The 24,053-nt window shown below is 40.8% G+C and overlaps 1 protein-coding gene across 1 annotated transcript in view; it reads right to left on the bottom strand.

Annotated features, from left to right (window-relative positions):
* The window catches only part of ARHGAP36 (Rho GTPase activating protein 36), a 152,586-nt gene that overhangs the window by 121,353 nt on the left and 7,180 nt on the right, over positions 1 to 24,053 (bottom strand). Inside the window, exon 3 of the mRNA XM_060002346.1 lies at positions 882 to 948. Within this exon, the coding sequence (XP_059858329.1) occupies positions 882 to 948 (67 nt within the window). The remainder of the gene's footprint in view (positions 1 to 881; positions 949 to 24,053) is intronic.

Here is a 24,053-nt window from a genome sequence, read left to right on the forward strand (position 1 = left end):
TATCTGTCAAAGGACAAGTATTGTGAGTACATAAATAACTCTCGAAACTCAACAGTTAAAACAATCAAATTAGAAGACAGGCAAAATACATGAACAGAGATTTCACTGAGGAGGATACATAGATGGTAAATAAGTACATCAATAGATGGTCAACATCATTAGCCATTAGGGAAATGCAAAATAAATTGCAATGAAATATCACTACCTACCTATCAGAATGACTAAAATTAAAAATAGTTGACAACACCAAATGCTGCCAAGGATACAGGGAAATTGGGTCACTCATATACTACTGGTAGGGATGTAAAATGGTATACTCCGGAAACCCGTTTAGTAGTTCCTCAACATGTTAAATATAGAGTTCCCAAAAGACCCCGTGTTATATAAATGAGTCAAAGATGGCCTCAGTGTATTGGCCCTATGTTGTTTATTTCTTCAAAGCAGGCCAGCACCCACTCTGTCAAAAGCACATCAGTGCCAAGCGCTAATTTTTATACAACCAGATTTTTAGCCATTTTTAGCCTGCTTTGCATATCCCACAAGACTACACCAAACATCTGTTAGCTACAGATTAAAGCCCCCAAGCCACTGTTGTCCTTCAGAGTCCTCTGACCCAGAGAGTCTGCACCATACTGTTGAGCAACATTACCTAGACATGTAAGCTCCATCTCTAATCCTCATCTCCCCTTGAAGTCCCCTTGCCATCCACCACTTAATAAAATAAAAAGGGGGAAATTTGGACCCAGAAACGGATGTTCACAGGAGGAAGATGATGTAAATATGGCCATGTGATGACGTAGGTAGATGGGACTGATATAGCTACAAGCCAAGGATTAATGGCCACCACCAGGAGCTAGGAGGAGACAATAAAAGGTTCTTACCAAGAAAGAGTCCCATAGGGAGCATGGCTCTGCCAACACCTTGATTTTGAACTTCTAGCTTCCAGAACTGTAAGACAATAGATTCTTGTTGTTTTAAGCCACACAGTTTGTGATACTTTGCTATGGCAGCCCTAGCAAACTAATAATCCATGGAATATCACTCAGCAATAAAAGGAAAGAACTACTGATAAACACAACAACTTGGAGAATTATGCTGAGTAAAAAAAACAAAAAAGCCAATTCCAAAACGTTACATGCTGTGTAATTCCCTTTATATATCATTTTTGAATGGACAACATTTTAGAAATTAAGGGCTGATTAATGGTGGCCAGGGTTTAAGGACAGGGCAGAGAAGTAGTGTGGGAAGGATGTGGGTATGTGTATAAAAGGGCAACACAAAGAATCTTTGTGGAAATGTTCTGTATCTTGACTGTGGTGGTGGGGACATGAACTTACATATGTGATAAAATTGTATAGAACTTAATACACACACACACAAATAAGTACAACCAAAACTGGTGAAATCAGAATAAAATCAGTGAACTATATGCCAATATCCTGGTTGTGATTTTACACGGTAGATTTACAAAATGTTACCATCTGGAGAATTGAGCAAAGTGTCAGTGGGTCTCGCTGAATTGTTTCTTACAACTGCATGTGACCTACAATTACCTCAATAAAATTTTTCAGTTAAAAGAAAATATCTCTTGGTTGTTAAGAACAGATTTTAAATAGAAAGAGTGACAGAAGGGAGAAAGTTAGGAAACTTTTGCAGAAATCCAAGAGAGAAATGGATGTTGGCTTCAACAAGGAGTATAGCAGTAGGGTTGAAGCAGTATGGAGATGTAGTTGGATTCTGGATATATAGTATTTTGAAGGTAGAACAGAATTTGCTGACAGATGCATGTAGGAAGTGAGAGAAAGAGGAGTGTCAAGGATGACTTCAAGGTTTTAAGGTGGAGAAGGCTGTAGGTGGAGAAGGTTTGGCAGTAGAGTTGGGGGAGGGGATTGAGATAGTAAAGCTAGGGGACTACATATCATCAAGGGAATAATTGTAGATAGAGAAAAAGAAAAAACTAAGAACTGAGACTTCAAAGAAGGTTCTTAAAGCAGGGACTCAAAAAAGGTATCTCAAAAAGTTTAGGTTATCCAACTATGAAAGTATGGAATATCCAAGTGTGTGGGTTCACAGACTAGTTACAATTAGGAGTCTGCAGCACACAAGCTGAAGATTATTGGGCTAGGATATCTTGAGTTGGGGCATGGGCCTCATGATTTGAGTTTATGTGCCACCCAAGAAACCCAGGAGAAAAGTACCCTCCTTCCCCTACACCCACTTCTCCCAAAAATCCCTCAAACGACACAAAACAAAAACCAGCATGTCCAAAGTGGCTGATTTCAAAATCTGTAAAGAAATCCTTGAGTGGGCAGAGATTCGCTGTGTAAATATTGTGAAGAACGACTTCATTCTGCCACCTGATCTTTCCACTGGGAGCTTGGCTGTTTCCCCCAGATCCAGCCTGTCAGTCTTATGGTTGATACAGACTCCAGGAGATGTGCAATCCTGGCTGCCACCCTCCCCATCATGCTTCTCACCCCATCTGTTGGCTGGTTCTTAATTCTCTGTACTAGTATTAGAAGTTCCCTCTGGGAACCCAATTAGGGCGTGCTCACCAAGCAAAACTAATGTGCCCTCTGTAGGAAGTACATACAGCAGTGTTCAACATGTTGGTTTGATGGGACTTGAAGCAGCAAACAGACAGTGTTCCCATAACGCCTGTCACTTCGGGACAGAACCATAGGGGGAGTAGAAATAAGGGAGGAAGGGAGAGAGAATGGGGACACTTTGGGACACAGCTGCCACCTACTGCTGCTCTGCCATGCCTAGAAAAGCAATGAAAGCTGAAGGCAATTGCTCAGTTTGCTCGGCCCCTGGTGAGGCCGCAATATCTCTAAGCCAGTTAGTTACATAGAGGGTGGTAAGGTTGCTCAGTCTGGAGAAGCGAACCATGGAAAGAGTTAGGGAGGAGACAGGAGCTATTTTCAGTTTTGAGGAACATGGCTGTCACTGCTGGAGACCTGGGAATGAGGTAGAAAACTGGTTTTCTGCATTGTGGCTTCAAACCTCAGACCTAGTAATGTCAGCAGGGTATGGGAGGCAGAGGAAATAGGCTTAGTTGGAGACAAACCTTTCTACAGCCAGAGCCTTCTTGCCTATCAACCTGCCTCTCCATCCCTGGTATAGGTGGTTGGTGCCTTCTAGGGAATTCCATGATTGCAGACATGAGGGGGGAGGTGCAGAGGACCAGAATAATCTGGGACACTGGTCAAAAGCACAGATTCTCAAGTCCCACTCCAGACCTCCTGAAAAAGATTCTCTGTAGGAGGGCTCTGGATATCTGTATTTTAATAAGCTCCCCCAGATGATGCTGATCTGAAGCCTATCCACACAGTAGTTTTTGAAAATCCCTGAGCCAGTGGCCCTTTAAGACCCTTTCCAACTCCAAGAAGCCAGGACTATAGTCTTTAGCCCCAGTGCCAGCCAATGTAGCCTAGAGAGAGTGGGTCTAGGAAGGAGTTGCTTTGCAGAGCCAAGGAAAAGGAGACAAATGTCTCCAAGGAAAAGACTTTCAAGAGGCTCCAGCTCTCTTGGTAAGGGAAGGTACAGGAGTGTCAGGAGTCACACACCACTCCTGCCTTTGGTGACTACATTTTAAGCATTAATAATAGGTCACATGCTCACATATACTGAGAGTCTATTATGTGCCAAACACTTTGCTTAGCACTTTACATTCCTTTTCCTTCCTTATAATAACCCTCTGAGAGAGATATTATTATTGCCCTATGTTATAGAAGAAAAAGCTAAGACTCAAAAAAAAGAAATAAACTTGCCCCAGACCACATGGCTCTTAACCACCATGCTAGGCCTGGGTTGCCTCACTTGAGTAATAAAGGAGCACTGTGGCAAAGGCCTTTTGGATTCATTAAAACTAAAAGAACCACACTCATGATTGTACTCTCAAGTCCCAGGCAGAATTGAAGGGAAGGTTTGGGGATGTCTTGGGTTTTATTAACCTTCAAGTCCTACCTGCTTGATTGTATGGGTGATTGCATACCTCTGTGAAGTGGCTTTTCTGTCTGCCCTGAGTCCCACCACTTTCCTGCCCCCACACCAGGACCCACACTAATCTACAAAGTGCCTTTGTGAAAATTAGAAAAAGGTGTCCCTTCTAATACATGTTGCCCAGTGGGCACAGGGCTTGGAGAGCAGTTTGAGACTTCAGACAAATTAGAAAAGGAGGCACTCTATCTCTCTGAGTGGATGTACCTCTGCATCAGTTGTATAGCTTAGGAAGTGGAGAACGGGCTGGATTACAGCCTCCTTGAACTCCCTTGGCCTTATACCTTTTTACAGGGTCCAATCTGATCAAATCTACACAGCAGACCTTGTGGCCACCCTGCCCAATACTTCCAAATGTTGCCTAATCTCAGGGAGGTGAGAAAGGAGGGAGCTCCTCACTGAGGGAGACATTGGAGAAGAGAATCAGAAAACAGCCTACTGATTTCTTGGATGTGTAGATTAACATTTTTTTGTCAAAATTGGGAAGGTTCAGTCATTAGCTCTTTGAGTATTCTTTCTGCCCCTTTCTCTCTCTCCTTTCCTTCTGGAATTCCCATTATGCATATGGTGATACATTTGATAATGTCCCACAAGTCTCTGAAGTTCTGTTCTGTTTTATCATTCTTTTTTCTTTCTGTTCCTCAGACCGTATAATCTTGATTGATCTATTTTCACATTTGCTAATTCTTTCTTTTACCAGCTCAAATCTGCTACTGAGCCCTTCTACTGACTTTTCACTTAAGTGATTATACATTTCATTTCCACTGTGTTGTTTTTATAATGTCTATCTCCTTATTGATATTTTCCACATAATGAGAAATTATCACCATACCTTCCTTAATTCTTTCCATGTAGTGCCCTTTGCTTTCTTGAACATAGTTATAAAAGTTACTTTAAAGCCTTTGTCTGCTAAGGCCAACACCTGGGGCAACTCAGATACAGTTTCTACTGTCTACATTTTTTGTTTTAATTTGTTTTAATTTCTCCATCGAATCTGAAAGAGATCCTTGCTGGGTAGAGTCATCTTGGTTGTAGGTTTTTCCCTTTCGTCACTTTAAATATGTGCTGCCAGTCCCTTCTGGCTTGCAGAGTTTCTGCTGTGAGATCATCTGTTAACCTTATGGGGGTTCCCTTGTATGTTATTTGTTGTTTTTCCCTTGCTGCTTTTAATATTGGTTCTTTCTATTTAATTTTTGATAAATTAATATGTGTCTTGGTGTGTTTCTCCTTGGATTTATCCTGTATGGGACTCTCTGCACTTCCTGGACTTGATTGACTATTTCCTTACCTATATTAGGGAAGTTTTCAACTATAATCTCTTCAAATATTTTCTCAGTCCCTTTCTTTTTCTCTTCTTCTTCTGGGACCCCTATAATTCGAATGTTGGTGCATTTAATATTGTCCCAGAGGTTTCTGAGACTGTCCTCAGTTCTTTTCATTCTTTTTTCTTTTTTCTGCTCTGCAGTCGTTATTTCCACTATTTCATCTTCCAGGTCACTTATCCATTCTTCTGCCTCAGTTATTCTGCTGTTGATTCCTTCTAGAGAATTTTTAATTTCATCTATTGTGGTGTTCCTCAGTGTTTGTTTGCTCTTTAGTTCTTCTAGGTCCTTGTTAAACGTTTCTTGTATTTTCTCCATCCTATTTCCAAGATTTTGGATCATCTTTACTCTCATTACTGTGAATTCTTTTTCAGGGAGACTGCCTATTTCCTCTTCATTTGTTTGGTGTGGTGGGTTTTTACCTTGCTCCTTCATCTGCTGTGTGTTTCTCTGTCTTTTCATTTTGCTAAACTTACTGTGTTTGTGGGTCTGCTTTTCACAGACTGCAGGTTCGGAGCTCCCTTTGTTTTTGGTGTCTGCCCCCAGTGGCTAAGGTTGGTTCAGTGGGTCGTGTAGGCTTCCTGGTGGAGGGGACTCGTAGTGCCTGTGTTCTGCTGGATGAGGCTTGAATCTTGTCTTGCTGGTGGGCAGGACCGCATCTGCTGTTGTGTTTTGGGGGTGTCTGTGACCTTATTATGATTTTAGGCAGCCTCTCTGCTAATGGGTGGGGTTGTGTTCCTGTCTTGCTAGTTGTTTGGTGTCCAGCACTGTAGCTTGCTGGTCGGTGAGTGGAGCTGTGTCTTAGCGTTGAGATGGAGATCTCTGGGAGAGCTTTCGCCGTTTGATATTACGTGGAGTGGAGCCGGGAGGTCTCTGGTGGATCAGTGTCCTGAACTCGGCTCTCCCCCTTCAGAGGCACAGGCCTGACACCCGGCCGGAGCATCAAGACCCTGTCAGCCACATGGCTTCTCTGGAGGGATCGAATCAGCGCATGTCCCTGGAGCTGGCTGCCCCGGGCCGCAGTGCTGCAGCACCGGATCTGTGCGTGGTCAGCTTGGCCGGCCCCCACACCCTATTCATTACGTCTTGATGTCCACCAGGTGGCAGCAGAGAATGTGAGAAGCCCATAATCTCTAAGCAAAACTTCCTAAAGACTTTTTATTTTTTTAACATGTTTATTGGAGTATAATTGCTTTATAGTGTTGTGTTAGTTTCTGCCGTATAACAAAGTGAATCAGCTATGTGTATACATATATCCCCATATCCCCTCCATCTTGCTTCTCCCTCCCACCCTCCCTATCCCACCCCACTGAGGTGGTCACAAAGCACCGATCTGATCTCCTGGAGCGATGCAGCTGCTTCCCACTAGCTATCTATTTTACATTTGAATTCTATGGGGGTTTCCTGGAGAACCAAACAAGACTTTTATGGGAGGAGAGATTTTGGTTTTTGTTTGTTTAAAGCCTGCCCCAAAGTACACTACATGGACCATCTTAGCCCATAAGTCAGGTTACAGCCCTGCACATTCTTTTCATTCATGTATTTCTACCTTGCCTCACCCTTCCTTTCAAGCATTTGGGCCAGGAGGCCTTTCTTTTAAGACAAAGTGTCCCCCTGACACACTTTCAAAAGGTTCTCTAAATCTTCTAAATCCCTTTGGCTTCGAGACAGCCTCTCTGCCTGCATTTCCAACCTCTCCCTGTTTTCTCAGTCACTAGCTGGTACTTCCTGGAAGATGTCCCATTGAAGACATTTCTATGAGGTTGGGAGGGCAGAAGGGAGTATTGGTTAGCTATGTGTGGCTAGATTTACAAGGCGCCTTGACTCTGGAATCCTCAAAATTCTAGACTTTGGGCATTTTATCTTATACAGTAGAACATTATTGGAATAAAATGTTATCCAAAGATAAGGCAGATAATGAGTGAGGTTCAAAGTGGAGGGAGAGGATTAAGAAGAGAAAAGAGCTCTGAGGAAAAGAGGTGGATAGACAGTGCATAATATACATCAGTTTCCACAACTGTAAAATGGGGAAAATAACAGTTGCTATCACATAAGTTTATCATAATGAATAGAAGAGTTATTCCTGTAAAAACACTTGTGAAAGCACCTGGCATGTATAAAGCACTATCTTTAATTTATATAATTGTAGGACTACAATTGTGTTATTATTACCAGTCCTTCATCACACTGAAGCCCTCCAGAGCGGGTGCTTTAGGAGACTAACCCTTTCCTGGTTCTCAGTCACTTCAGTGACTCCAGATTCCTACCACCCTGAATTCTTTCTGACACACCACAGGATCTGTGACATCCTCCTCTAAGATGTCCTTGTTGATTAACTCCCACTTTTAGCTAAAATCAGTGAGCACCAAGGGGGTTGGTGATGAATCAGTAGAGAGGTATCTCAAAGAGCCAACATACGGCGTATTTGTGGGACCAGCACACTGGTGGATATCAGAGTGAACAATTTTTAGCACCAACAAGAGAGCTAGGGCTTTCTCCCCAATTCGATTTCCCCTCTTCTTTCCTCACAGTAGCTCTAGCCATTGGACCCTGCAGTAGCTTCCCAAGCTGGCCTGAGTGATTATTTCCTCACCCAACCACACTATGTCATCATGCGCTGTTTTCTGTGATTCAATGGATGTTTATTTCTAGGAGGATGGGAAACAAAATGTTTGAGGTCATATAGTGCAAACCATTATTTTATAGAAAAGGCTTTAACCCAGAGATGGGAGTGGACTTGCTTAAAGTCACAATGCTAGCATGTTTATTTCTTCCAAAAATTCTAGGCCCCTTGAGGGCAGGGACCATGATTTCTAATTGATTTCTATTTCTCTCTACATAGCATCTTACATGGTGGAAAGCTAATGATATTGTAAATATCAACTTGTCAAAGTCAGAAGACTTGGGCTGTGAGAAGACATCACTTACTAACTGCATAATCTAAGTTGAGTCAACACACTCCTTAGACTTTGTTTTTACCTCTGTGAAATGGAATTAATTGTCTCTGACTCTTCTTCACAGAACGTGGTAAGAACAAAGTGAGAGAATGGGCATAGAAGTTACTTATAATCTATGAAGTGTCAGCCAAACTGAGGCACTTAGTAGGTCTGAGCTAGGCATAAAGAAAATACCAAATATATGCTCTCTAAATGAGTGGAAACCTTCTGCCATAGAGCCACCAGCAGAGTAGCCAGGACTTCAGAAGGCAATGTGTCCAGAGTCTTGGATAACTGCATCTCCCTTTCCTACCTTGAGAAAGCTATACAAGAGCAGCACCCCACCCCTAGTTTTCCTGAGACACAGGACCTATTGTCCCAAACCTACCCTGACTTGCACTCGCATTGTCTGCAACCGCTTTCACCTTTTCAGCTTTCCAGGTTCTTTAAATCCTTCTCAGGGAGTGAGGTTATACGCTACGACCAAAATTCCTGTTCATAGTAGCCCCTCAGGAACTGGCCCCTCCCTACCTCTTCACTATTTACTAGCATGCACTAAGGACAACTGCACTGCACAATTCTGGGCTGAAGGGCGGTGAGAACGATGATGGTTGCCATTATCCTTGTGGTCTAGGTGACTAGTGCCCTCTGGTGCACAACTCTAGGAATACAATGTGACTGGTGCCAGCTGCATGTACTCTCCATTCCCATCTCTATGCCCAACACAGGCTACTTCCTTTGCTTCGAATGTCCTATTGCTCTCCTCTCCACTCATTCAAACCATCCCCATCCACTGAGAACCTGTTCGACTTCTAACTGCTCCATGGAGCTTTCTCTAGCTCAAGTTGACACCTTCCTTCCATGAACACCTGACATGTGGAAAGTGCTATCCTAATTTATATACAGATAGACCTAGGAGATATTGCAGGTTCAGTTCCAGACCACCGCAATAAAGCAAATATCGCAATAAAGGAAGTCACATGATTTTTTTTGTTTTCCAGTACATATTAAAGTTATGTTTACACTAGATTGTAGTCTATTAAGTTTGCAATATGCATATTTGTCTAAAAAACTACATACCTTAATTTAAAAATTTTTTATTGCTAAAAAATTCCAAAACAATTACAATAGTAACATCAAAGATCACAGATCACCGTAACAAATATAATAATAATGAAAATGTTTGAAATATTGCAAGAATTACCAAAATGTGACACAGAGATATGAAATGAGCGAATGCTGTTGGAAAACCGGTGCCAACAGAGTTGCTCAATGCAATAGCTGTGAAGCACAATAAAGTGAAGCGCGATAAAACTAGGTATGCCTGCAGTTGTAGTACTACACTTATCTCACTATTAGCAGTCACAGTGAAGTCCTCCAGACAAAATGCTAAACCTTTCCTGGCTCTCAGTCACTTCAGTCTTAAGATTCTTATTTACTACCCACCCTTAAAGTTAGCATCCCACAATTTAACATGTTTAAATGTCCTCTAGTTTCTTCATGTGCTTTAGTCTTCTTAATTGTAAGTATTATAGGGCAGAGACCATGTCTTAGAGTCCTCCTAGTGTAGAGATTAATATAAATAGCATTACAGGAATAATAAGAGCTACTATTTATTGAGCACTTATGGTACATCAGGCACATCAAATGACACACGTTTTAAATCAATATATGTCATTCAATCCTCATAGCAACCTCGCAAGGCAGGTACTATTATTCATTTTTCACAGACGAGAAAATTGAGGTTAAGAGAGGCAAGTTGACTTGCCCACACCTACAACCACTCAGTAGCAGCCTGGCTCCAGAGCTCACTCTAAACCATTATCTTATTGTTTCCCAAAATGTGGTCTGCATAAATCACCTGCATTAGAATCACTTCAGGTGCATATAGCCAACCGTTGCACCCCATGTCAGCTGAGCTGAATCAGAATCTCTGAGGATAGGCTCCAGAAATATTTGAGATTTTATCTAGGTAGCTGATATTAGATTAAGTTTGAGAACCAATGTACTATACTTAACACGTACAAGCTAATTGACACAGAATCGTGCATGTAAATGCATACCCATGCACACATGTAAATAACAACATACCCAACAACACATAATATTTTATATCAGAGTGGTCCTGAGGGATCAGTGAGGGAAAGTATCCTTTGAGCCTGCTTTTCCAGCCTAACCATCAGATTACAAATCCACATAATGAATTTTACATTCCTGCCTCCATAGGAAAAATGGGTATAAAAATATCTTGGCCTTGCTGGATCTTGGCAGTGGAGGGTGGCTGGCTGGCTGGCTGGCTACCCAGACCCACAGCCCATCCTACCCACACCCCCCCCGACACACACACAATGTCTAAGAATCTGTTCATTAGGTTATGCCATAAGCCAGTTTCAAAAGAAAGGGAAGGTGCAAAAGAGACACAGGTATATCAAAATTTTTGTGTGGCTAATTCTTAGCTGTGTGGACTTGAATAAGTTATTTAATCTCTCTCACTTCAGTTTTGTCATCTGTAAAACTGAGATGATAATAACAACAGTAGCCATTTCATAATATAGTTATGAAGGTTAAATAACGTAGTACATTTAAAGAGCTTGGAGTCTAAGTGTTAGAAGAAGAGATTGACAAGTTGTACTCAATGTTAGTATAGTAGTATTGCCAGGTTTTGAGCTTAGCATCCAGACCCTGTTTCCAGCTGGATTACAAGTGGGTCTTTAGATGGAGGACCCTGGAGAGTTTGTCAATATGGCGTGGAAGAATATGTTTTTGGATATGAAACTGGGATGGAAGAAAAAATAAAGATATTAGGAGGAGCTTCAAGATGGCGGAAGAGTAAGACGTGGAGATCACCTTCCTCCCCACAAATACATCAGAAATACATCTACATGTGGAACAACTCCTACAGAACACCTACTGAACGCTGGCAGAAGACCTCAGACCTCCCAAAAGGCAAGAAACTCCCCACGTACCTGGGTAGGGCAAAAGAAAAAAGAAAAAACAGACACAAAAGAATAGGACGGGACCTGCACCAGTGGGAGGGAGCTGTGAAGGAGGAAAGGTTTCCACACACTAGAAGCCCCTTCTCGGGCGGAGACTGTGGGTGGTGGAGGGGGGAGCTTCGGAGCCACGGAGAAGAGCACAGCAACAGGGGTGCGGAGGGCAAAGAGGAGAGATTCCCACACAGAAGATCTGTGCCGACTGGCACTCACCAGCCCGAGAAGCTTGTCTGCTCACCCGCCAGGACGGGCGGGGCTGGGAGCTGAGGCTCGGGCTTCCATCAGTCGGAGCACAGGGAGAGGACGGGAGGGAGTCCGGGAAAAAGTCTAGAGCTGCCGAAGAGATGAGACTTTTTCTTGCCTCTTTGTTCCCTGGTGCGCCAGCAGAAGGGATTAAGAGTGCCGCTTAAAGGAGTTCCAGAGACGGGAACGAGCCACGGCTATTAGCGTGGACCCCAGAGACGGGCATGAGACGCTAAGGCTGCTGCTGCCGCCACCAAGAAGCCTGTGTGCAAGCGCCCCTCCTGGGAGCCTGTGCAGCCCATCACTGCCAGGGTTCCGTGATCCAGGGACAACTTTCCCGGGAGAGTTCTACACAGCACCTCAGGCTGGTGCAACGTCACGCTGGCCTCTGCCGCCGCAGGCTCGCCCCGCATCCGTACCCCTCCCTCCCCCCGGCCTGAGTGAGCCAGAGCCCCTGAATCGGCGGCTCCTTTAACCCCGTCCTGCCCGAGGGAAGAAGAGAGGCCCCGCAGGTGACCTACATGCAGAGGCGGGGCCAAATCCAAAGCTGAACCCCGGGAGCTGTGCGAACAAAGAAGAGAAAGGGAAATCTCTCCCAGCAGCCTCAGGAGCAGCGGATTAAATCTCCACAATCAACTTGATATACCCTGCATCTGTGGAATACATGAATAGACAACGAATCATCGCAAATTGAGGAGGTGGACTCTGGGAGCAAACATATATATATATTTTTCTCTTTTCGTGAGTGTGTATGTGTATGCTTCTGTGTGTGATTTTATCTGTATAGCTTGCTTTTACCATTTGTCCTAGGGTTCTGTCTGTCCGTTTTTTTTCTTTAATTACTTAAAACAATTTTGTTCTTAATGATTATTATTTAGTTTTTACATTAATAACTTTTTAAATTTTATTTTACTTTATTTTATTTTATTTTATCTTCTTTCTTTCTTTTCTCCCTTTTATTATGAGCCGTGTGGAAGACAGGCTCTTGGTGCTGCAGCCAGGAGTCAGTGTTGTGCCTCTGAGGTGGGAGAGCCAACTTCAGGACACTGGTCCACAAGAGACCTCCCAGCTCCACGTAATATCAAACAGCAAAAATCTCCCAGAGATCTCGATCTCAACACCAAGACCCAGCTCCACTCAACGACCAGCAACCTACAGTGCAGGACACTCTATGCCAAACAACTAGCAAGACAGGAACACAACCCCATCCATTAGCACAGAGCCTGCCTAAAATCATAATAAGGCCAAAGACACCCCAAAACACAGCACCAGACGTGGACCTCCCCACCAGAAAGACAAAATCGAGCCTCATCCACCAGAACACAGGCACTACGAGTCCCCTCCACCAGGAAACCTACACAACCCACTGAACCAAACTTAGCCACTGGGGAGAAACACCAAAAACAATGGAAACTACGAAGCTTCAGCCTGTGAATAGGCAATCCCAAACACAGTAAGATAAGCAAATAAGAAGACAGAGAAACACACAGCACATGAAGGAGCAAGGCAAAAAATCACCAGACCTAACAAGTGAAGAGGAAATAGGCAGAAAAAGAATTCAGAATACTGATAGTAAAGATGATCCAAAATCTTAGAAATAGAATGAGAAAAATGCAGCAAACTTTTAATAAGGACTTAGAAGAACTACAGAGCAAACAAACAGTGATGAACAACACAATAAATGAAATAAAAAATTCTCTAGAAGGAATCAATAGCAGAATAACTGAGGCAGAAGAACAGGTAAGTGACCTGGAAGATAAAATAGTGGAAATAACTACTGCAGAGCAAAATAAAGAAAAAAGCATGAAAAGAAGACAGTCTCAGAGACCTCTGGGACAACATTAAATGCACCAACATTTGAATTATAGGGGTCCCAGAAGAATAGGAGAAAAAGAGAAGGACTGAGAAAATATTTGAAGAGACTATAGTTGAAAACTTCCCTAATATGGGAAAGGAAATAGTTAATCAAGTCCAGGAAGCACAGAGAGTCCCATACAGGAGAAATCCAAGGAGAAACACGCCAAGACACATATTAATCAAACTATCAAAAATTAAATAGAAAGAACAAATATTAAAAGCAGCAAGGGAAAAACAACAAATAACACATAAGGCAATCTCCATAAGGTTAACAGCTGATCTTTCAGCAGAAACTCTGCAAGCCAGAAGGAAGTGGCAGGACATATTGAAAGTGATGAAGGAGAAAAACCTACAACCAAGATTACTCTACCCAGCAAGGATCTCATTCAGATTTGACAGAGAAATTAAAACCTTTACAGACAAGCAAAAGCTAAGAGAATTCAGCACCACCAATCCAGCTTTACAACAAATGCTTGGAACTTCCCTAGGCAGGAAAGGCAGGAAACACAAGAGAAGGAAAAGACCTACAATAATAAACCCAAAACAATAAAGAAATTGGTAATAGGAACACATATATCGATAATTACCTTAAATGAAAATAGATTAAATGCTACAACCAAAAGACATAGACTGGCTGAACAGATCTAAAAACAAGACCCATATATATGCTGTCTACAAGAGACCCACTTCAGACCTAGGGACACGTATAGACTGAAAGTGAGGGAATGGAAAAAGATATTCCATGCAAATGGAAATCAAAAGAAAGCTAGAGTAGCAATTCTCATGTCAGACAAAATAGACTTTAAAACAAAGACTATTACAAGAGACAAAGAAGGACACTACATAATGATCAAGGGATCAATCCAAGAATATATAACAATTTTAAATATTTATGAACCCAACACAGAAACAACTCAATACATATGGCAAATACTAACAGCCATAAAAGGGGAAATCGACAGGAACACAATCATAGTAGGGGACTTTCACACCCCACTTTCACCAATGTACAGATCATCCAAAATGAAAATAAACAAGGAAACACAAGCTTTAAATGATACATTAAACAAGATGGACTTAATTGATATTTATAGGACATACCATCCAAAAAGAACAGAATACACATTCTTCACAAGTGCTCATGGAACATTCTCCAGGATACATCATATCTTGGGTCACAAATCAAGCCTTGGTAAATTTAAGAAAATTGAAATCGTATCAAGTATCTTTTCTGACCACAACACTATGACACTAGATATCAATTACAGGAAAAAATCTGTAAGAAATACACATACATGGAGGCTAAACAACACACTACTTAATAACCAAGAGATCACTGAAGAAATCAAAGAAGAAATTAAAAAAATACCTAGAAACAAATGACAATGAAAACACAACGACCCAAAACCTATGGGACGCAGCAAAAGCAGTTCTAAGAGGGAAGTCTATAGCAAGAAACTCCTACCTTAAGAAACAAGAAAAATCTCAAAAAACAACCTAACCTTACACCTAAAGCAATTAGAGAAAGAACAAAAAAACCCCAAAGTTAGCAAAAGCAAAGAAATCATAAAGATCAGATCAGAAATAAATGAAAAAGAAATGAAGGAAACGATAGCAAAGATCAACAAAACTAAAAGCTGGTTCTTTGAGAAGATAAACAAAATTGATAAACCATTAGCCAGACTTATCACGAAAAAAAGGGAGAAGACTCCAATCAATAGAATTAGAAATGAAAAAGGAGAAGTAACAACTGACACTGCAGAAGTACAAAGGATCATGAGAGATTACTACAAGCAACTCTATGCCAATAAAATGGACGACCTGGAAGAAACGGACAAATTCTTAGAAATGCACAACCTTCCAAGACTGAACCAGGAAGAAATAGAAAATATGAACAGACCGATAACAAGCACTGAAATTGAAACTGTGATTAAAAATCTTCCAACAAACAAAAGCCCAGGACCAGATGGCTTCACAGGCGAATTCTATCAAACATTTAGAGAAGAGATAACACCTATCCTTCACAAACTCTTCCAAAATATAGCAGAGGGAGGAACACTCCCAAACTCATTCTACGGGGCTGCCATCACTCTGATACCAAAACCAGACAAAGATGTCACAGAGAAAGAAAACTACAGGCCACTATCACTGATCAACATATATGCAAAAATCCTCAACAAAATACTAGCAAACGGAATTCAACAGCACGTTAAAAGGATCATACACCATGATCAACTGTGGTTTAACCCAGGAATGCAAGGATTCTTCAATATACGCAAATCAACCAACATGATACACCATATTAACAAACTGAAGGAGAAAAATCATATGATCATCTCAATAGATGCAGAGAAAGCTTTCGACAAAATTCAATACCCATTTATGATTAAAAAAAAAACCCTCCAGAAAGTAGGCACAGAGGGAACTTACCTCAACATAATACAGGCCATATATGACAAACCCACAGCAAACATCGTCCTCAATGGTGAAAAACTGAAACCATTTCCACTAAGATCAGGAACAAGACAAGGTTGCCCACTCTCACCACTATTATTCGACATAGTTTTGGAAGTTTTAGCCACAGCAATCAGAGAAGAAAAGGAAATAAAAGGAATCCAAATCGGAAAAGAAGAAGTAAAGCTGTCACTGTTTGCAGATGACATTATACTATATAAAGAGAATCCTAAAGATGCTACTAGAAAACTACTAGAGCTAATCAATGAATTTGGTAAAGTAGCAAGATACAAAATTAATGCACAGAAATCTCTTGAATTCCTATACACTAATGATGAAAAATCTGAAAGTGAAATTAAGAAAACACTCCCGTTTACCTTCGCAACAAAAAGAATAAAATATCTAGGAATAAACCTACCTAAGGAGACAAAAGACCTGTATGCAGAAAATTATAAGACACTGATGAAAGAAATTAAAGATGATACAAATATATGGAGAGATATACCATGTTCTTGGATTGGAAGAATCAACATTGTGAAAATGACTCTACTGCCCAAAGCAATCTACCGATTCAATGCAATCCCTATCAAACTACCACTGGCATTTTTCACAGAACTAGAACAAAATTTTTCACTATTTGTATGGAAATACAAAAGGCCCCGAATAGCCAAAGCAATCTTGAGAACGAAAAACGGAGCTGGAGGAATCAGGCTCCCTGACTTCAGACTATACTACAAAGCTACAGTAATCAAAACAGTATGGTACGGGCACAAAAACAGAAATATAGATCAACGGAACAGGATAGAAAGCCCAGAGATAAACCCACGCACATATGGTCACCTTATCTTTGATAAAGGAGGCAGGAATGTAGAGTGGAGAAAGAACAGCCTATTCGATAAGTGGTGCTGGGAAAACTGGACAGGTACATGTAAAAGTATGAGATTAGATCACTCCCTAACACCATACACAACAATAAGCTCAAAATGGATTAAAGACCTAAATGTAAGGCCAGAAACTATCAAACTCTTAGAGGAAAACATAGGCAGAAAACTCTATGACATAAATCACAGCAAGATTCTTTTTGACCCACCTCCTAGAGAAATGGAATTACAAACAAAAATAAACAAATGGGACCTGATGAAACTTAAAAGCTTTTGCACAGCAAAGGAAACCATAAACAAGACGAAAAGACAACCCTCAGAATGGGAGAAAATATTTGCAAATGAAGCAACTGACAAAGGATTAATCTCCAAAACATACAAGCAACTCATGCAGCTCAATGTCAAACAAACAAACAACCCAATCCAAAAATGCACAGAAGACTTAAATAGACATTTCTCCAAAGAAGATATTGCCAACAAACACATGAAAGAATGCTCAATGTCATTACTCATTAGAGAAATGGAAATCAAAACTACAATGAGATATCATCTCACACCAATCGGAATGGCCATCATCAAAAAATCTAGAAACAATAAATGCTGGAGAGGGTGTGGAGAAAAGGGAACCCTTTTGCACTGTTGGTGGGAATGTAAATTGATACAGCCACTATGAAGAACAGTATGGAGGTTCCTTTAAAAACTAAAAATAGAACTACCATACGACCCAGCAATCCCACTTCTGGGCATGTACCCTGAGAAAACCAGAATTCAAAAAGAGTCATGTTCCAAAATATTCATTGCAGCTCTATTTACAATAGCCAGGACATGGGAGCAACCTAAGTGTCCATCAACAGATAAATGGATAAAGAAGATGTGGCACATATATACAATGGAATATTACTCAGCTATAAAAAGGAACGAAACTGAGTTATTTGTAGTGAGGTGGATGGACCTAGAGTCTGTCATACAGAGTGAAGTAAGTCAGAAAGAGAAAAACAAATACCATATGCTAACACATATATATGGAATCTAAAAAAAAAAAGAAAAAAAATGTCAGAAGAACCTAGGGGCAAGCCGGGAATAACGATGCAGACCTACTAGAGAATGGACTTGAGGATATGGGGAGGGGGAAGGGTAAGCTGGAACAAAGTGAGAGAGTGGCATGGACATATATACACTACCAAACGTTAAATAGATAGCTAGTGGGAAGCAGCTGCATAGCACATGGAGATCAGCTCAGTGTTTTGTGACCACCTAGAGGGGTGGGATAGGGAGTGTGGGAGGCAGGGAGATGCAAGAGGGAAGAGATATGGGGACATATGTATATGTATAACTGATTCACTTTGTTATAAAGCAGAAAGTAACACACCATTGTAAAACTATTATACTCCAATAAAGATGTTAAAAAATTAAATTAAATTTTAAAAATAAAGATATTATTTTGCTTACCACTTCCTCTCCTGTCATAGTAAGTTATTATTATTTATTTTATGATATGTAGATTTGCTGCCAAAAAAAAATTCAGTGTCCTGACAGCTGAATTTCTCACTTTCAAGTCAAGCCTCATATATACAAGCCAGGGTGGCATATAGAGTAGTCAGGAAAGGAACAAGGCACCCTCGTTTGGGTCAGGTCTACATAATTTTCAACTTTACCCACTTACAGACTATGAGAGTGGCACATACTATATTAGGTCTAAGTAAGGACACTGTTCCCAGTTATTACATTCAGTTTCTCTGGTCTAGGCAAATACTTTGTAAAGGTGTTTCATATTTTCTATTGAATTTGTTTCTAAGAAAAAATTCATCTTATTTCTATTATAGATCCCAGTTAATTAAAGATGTATATTGTAAACTCTAGGAAACCACTGAATTTTTAAAAAGAGGTACAAATTAAAAGCCAATAGTAGAGGTAGAATGGAATAAAATGCTCAATTTTTAAAAAGTGTAAAAATTTTAAAGTCAAAGAAGAAATGGAATAAATAGAAAACAGCTAGCATGATGGTACATTTCAAGCAAACTATATCAATAATTACAATAAGTGCAAGTTGTCTAAATATACCGCTTAGAAGACATAGATTTTTCACATAGAATAAAAAAGCAAGACACAACTATGTCCTCTACAAGAAACCTACTTTTAAATTAAAAGACCCATATAGGGTAAAAGTAAAGGGAAAAAAATCAGTGTTTTCATTCCCTGGCCTTGGCAGCTGTTGCTTGGTGTTGGACAAAGTGAGGAAGGTGACATCAGAACAAGACAGCAAGGAGAAAAGAATATACATGTCTAAAATTCCTCATACAAAACCCTTAGAGTTTGACATTTTCTGAAATTCAGAATTTGGGGTATTTTGGACAGGCAATATGGTGAGTATATGGTATATTATATAATACCCCCGGGGGGTGTTACAAACACATTAGTATTTCATAGTGAAATGGATAGTCACATAAACAGGTTAAATAAAGACTATACATAGCCTCATATCAATTCAGGTCAAGTTTTGCTGCCTATGAGTTTTGGTGGCAAACTTATGAAAACTTATGGTTTTTAGAGATTACTGAATTTTGGTATTATAGATAATGGATCATGGTCCATATTCAGGTCAGTCAAGGAGGAGCAAAAGAAAAGTGAGACCCACAAATGAAGCCATGCTGAAGTCTCCTTGGTTTTGGGATACAGGTCCATTCTTCACTTTTTCCAGCCAGAGACAGCACTTGTCCTCCAGCCTGAAGCCCCCGAAGTGCACAGTACTTTGAGTGTAGGGTTGTGGATCACTTAAGGCAAAGTTATGCCCACTATACATGCAGAGAACATGACCTTAGGATAGAAGCACTGTGTACATTATGGCCAAGTGCTGACCATGGCTGGCATCAGGAACGACTAGAACAGAACAGCTCTGATGTGCTCTTTTAATATACTGAATTCATGCACAAGATTTTATCTGGAGAAAGGGTACTAAACTATAGCCAAAAAATATGTGTCGACCATAGCATTGAAAAGTACATTGGATTGTTTCATTGAAATTTGCTAAGAGAGTAGAACTTAAATATTCTCAGTAAAGAAAGAAAGAGAGGGAGAGAGAGAGAGAGAGGGAAGGAGGGAGGGAGGGAGGGAGGGAGGGAAGAAGGAAGGAAGGAAGGAAGGAAGGAAGGAAGGAAGGAAGGAAATACGTGAGGTGACTGATATGTTAACTCATATATCTAACCAACATGTTGTACACTTTAAATATCTTACAACTTTATCTGTTAATTATACCTCAATAAAGCTGGAAAATAAAAAAAGAAAGAAAAGTGGCTTAATTTTATTCTATTGGAGTTTGTAGATGTGTAGATTCATGCATTTCATCAAATTAGGGAAGTTTTTGGCCATTATTGCCTCTAATATTCTTTCTACCCCTTCCTCTCTTCTCTCCTAGGACTCCCATTGTGATTGTGTTGGTCTTGATGCTGTCCCATAGGTCCAGTAGGAGCTTACTCAGCCATATCAAAGGCAGAAATATAATTAATTCCTCTTGACCTCAGCATATAAACTTCCTAGGGGAATATGTGGATGTCTGATATAATGTAGATAAGCCAAGTCATAAGCAGACAGTGGAAATGATGGAAAGTTGGCGGTAAGCTTCATAGAAATACAGTTGGCAGGGCTGGTCCTTAGATATAGACAAAAATATGGAAGCCTACTTCAGCGACCATCAACCTTTTTTCCACTCCTACATTCGTCACATGCATAATACACCATCAGTAATTCTCATTTTATATTTAGTGATTCTCACGGACGGGGTGCCCTACAGCGCATCTACCCCATAGAGCTTATGGTATGCCCCCTTCTGTGCACTCTCAATCCCTCACAGGTTTAAATCACTGTAATGAATGGCATAGTGGAAGCCTCACATATTTCTACCACTAAATCCTTCCCGACATCAGCCTGCAGTAAAGTCCACAATGTCCATCAAAAGTCATTCCTGGAGGCTGAGGTATTCTGAGGCAGCATGATAAACCAGGAAAAACTTCAGCTGAGGGTTGGACATATTTAGGTTCTAATCTCACCTCTGCCAGGTATTAGCTGTGTGACTTTGAGAAAAATCACTTAACCTCTCTGAACGTATTTCCTCAACTGTAAAAGGGGGAAAATAGTAATATGAACAACTCTGCAGAGTTGTTGTGGGAATTAAATGAAATGAAGTTTATCAAGTCAAGGGGTGAAGGTGAGATGCAAATCTTACAAACTTAATACAGGCCAAGTAGTGGCATGCAAAGAGCATAGCATGGAGTAAGGTAAAACTGGATCTGAAACCTGGCTCTGCGTTTACCAGCTGTGTGACCCTGTTAGTCTCTTAATTAGCTTAACTGGTTTCCTCATCTGTATAATGGTGATAAGAACACTTATCATAAAGGACAGTCATTAAGATTTAATGGGAGAATATGAGTGAAAAAAATGTGTGAATGCTTTCCACAGATAATTTTTGAGCATATGGGAGTATGATGGAGATCAGTGTAGTGTGGGGAAAGGTGGGGGAATACTTTAGAAAGAGTGCTCAGGAAAGCCCATTACTGGCACTAAGAAGGTGATGGAAGAACTTAGCAAATGGGAGTTTCCATCCTTTGCAAATTTTTAAAACTTGCACTACTTCCACCCAGACAACTTTTAAAAGGTTCTCTCCTTCAAAAAGCACATATCCACTTCCCTGGAGTACAGCTTCCTATTGACCAGTTTCTTCCTTTCACCTCAGTCTCATGTCTTGCCCCTCCAAAGCATAAAACTCTGAGACAGCAAGGACACTGCTGGTCCTGATTCAGTAATCAGCCTCTTTCCATGTTTCCTTCCTTGAATCATGCCTGCTATTTTGTTTGTAGGAGTCCTCTTCTTTTTTTAAAACTTTTTTTTATGATAACTTTATTCAGATATAATTAACAAACCACTATCACTAACCACAGGCTGAAGAGCAGGTCTCTTAATTCTGGTCAGAGACCAAGCTGCTAACACTGAATACAATTCCTGTGTTTAACCCTGGGCTCCAACCACATACCTAACCTAAGACATAGCCTGAATCCCTAACTCTGAACTTGGAGACTTAACCCTAATTTCAGACTGAAACCTTAACCACGGTCCCAGATAGGGACCTCAATTCTATCCATAAACTGAGCCTCTTTCTGGCCATACTCCAAGGCCTTAACTCTGATTAAATTGAGTCCCTAGTCACATACTCACTGGCTATGTCTGGTCCAAGACTAAGTAGTGTAGTTATGACCAGTCCCAGAATGAGTCTCTAACCTTGATCTCCTATTGAACCCTAACTATGGCTACTGATAAGCCCTTAATTCGTGATACAGAGATCCAACCTATGATCAGACATAGCCTCTAAACCTGTCCCAGGCTGAGTCTCAAGCTTGAGCTACAAACTGTGACCTAACTCTGGGATATACTTAATATCCTCCACTGACCACAAAATGAGTGCTCAGCATACGCACTGACCGAGCTCTAACCCTGACCACAAACTGAGGCTCTAACTCGGTCACAGCCTGAGATCTGATCTTGGAAACCTACCCAGCTACAATTTCCACCGACTTAGCACTAACCAGAAAATGACCCCAATATTGGCAACAGAATGACTACTAAACTTGGCCTCATACAGAAACAAAAACATGTACAGAGACTGAACTCTAAACTTGGCCAAAGACTGTGCCTTAATCCTGGCCAAGAAGTGAAACCAAATCTTCTTCAAAGCTTGAGGATATAGTCCAACCACATCTTATGCCCTAATCCTGTTCACAGATAGAACCCTGAACACAGCCACAGCCTGAGACTTAACTCTGTTCATAGCTCAAGTTCTAAACCTGGCCAGATACTGAGTTCATAAATCTGACTATGGAATAATCCACTGAACCTGAGCCCCATCAATGGCCACTGATTTTGCCCCTAAATCTTATAGCCTCTAACTGCTTAGCAACTCAGTTTCCGGTCACAGACTGAATTCTTAACTCTCATCACAGACTGAGCCCATAAGACTTAACCTCTAGCCTGAGTTTTCACCCTGAAAATAAAACTTACGCTCCCAAAATGGCTAATGACTGATCCTGAATCTTTGGGGTAGACTGAACCTATCTCTGGCTAAATGCGAGCCCCAGACTGAATCCCAACTCCGACCACAGCTTTAACCTTAATCCTAGCCACAGACACAGCCAACATCAGAAACTGAACGGTTCACCAAAACTTAGCAAAGACTGAACCCAAACTTTGAATAGGAATTAAGGACAAAAAAACCAAATATTTTTCTTAGTCTTTGCCGAAAACCTAACAAGAGATTAATTTTAACCCTGAGCACAGATACAACTCACCATGGTAAAGGGCGCACCATGGGAGCTCTATTGCTGGGTACATTCTGAGCACTGCCCTGGGACAAAGACTGTAAATCCTGCCCATAATCTGAGACCCAAAGACTAAACCCTAAGCCTGGCTGAAGAATGATTCCTAACTCTACAAGGTTAAATCAAAACCCTCCTCATATTATTAGAACTAACAACAGGCTAAGATTGAGTACTAAACTTTGTCACACACTGATTCTTAACCCCGTAAACAAATTTCACCATATTAGTGGCCACAAACTGAGTCCTAGCACTAGCTTGAGATTGAGCAATCAGTCTGGCCACAATCCTAGCCCTCAACTGGGGAGAGATGTACCCATGACACTGGGCAGGGTAGGGATGCTAAAAATTAGCACAGACTGAACTCTACTACTGATACCAGAATGCCTGCTAAGCACACTAGCCAGAGTCCAAGTCCCAAATTGACAATAGGACATGAACACTCTAAACTCAAACCCTGGCAACAGCCTTAGCCCCAAACCCTGATTGCTGCCTGAGTCTCTAAATCTAAACACAAGCTGGATCCTATGTGTTGCCCATTCTCACACTAGCTTTATTTGTAGACTGACATATAACATTGGCAGCCAACCTGAGAAACATGTTTACAGTCTTAGCCCTAAAACCTTCTTCATAGTAAGTTTTAACCTGGACATTGGTAATCCTCAAACTCTGGTAAAAGGTTAATCAGATACAAAAATCAGTTGCATTTCTATATATTAACAACAAACTATCTGAAAATTAAATTAAGAAAACATCTCATTTACAATAGCATCAAAGCAACAAAATACGTAGGAATAAACTTAACCAAGGAGGTGAAAGACTTATACACTGGAAACTATAAAATACTGATGAAAGAAATTAAAGCAGATGAATATAAATGGAAAGGCATCCCTCATTCATGGATTGTAGACTTAATATTGTCAAAATGTCCATACTACCCAAAGTGGTCTACAGAGCCAATGCAATACCTATCAAAATCCCAATGGCATTTTATTTTTATTTTTGG

The sequence above is a fragment of the Delphinus delphis genome, chromosome X, assembly GCF_949987515.2.
Source record: "Delphinus delphis chromosome X, mDelDel1.2, whole genome shotgun sequence".
In the NCBI taxonomy this organism is placed as follows: Eukaryota; Metazoa; Chordata; class Mammalia; order Artiodactyla; family Delphinidae; genus Delphinus; species Delphinus delphis.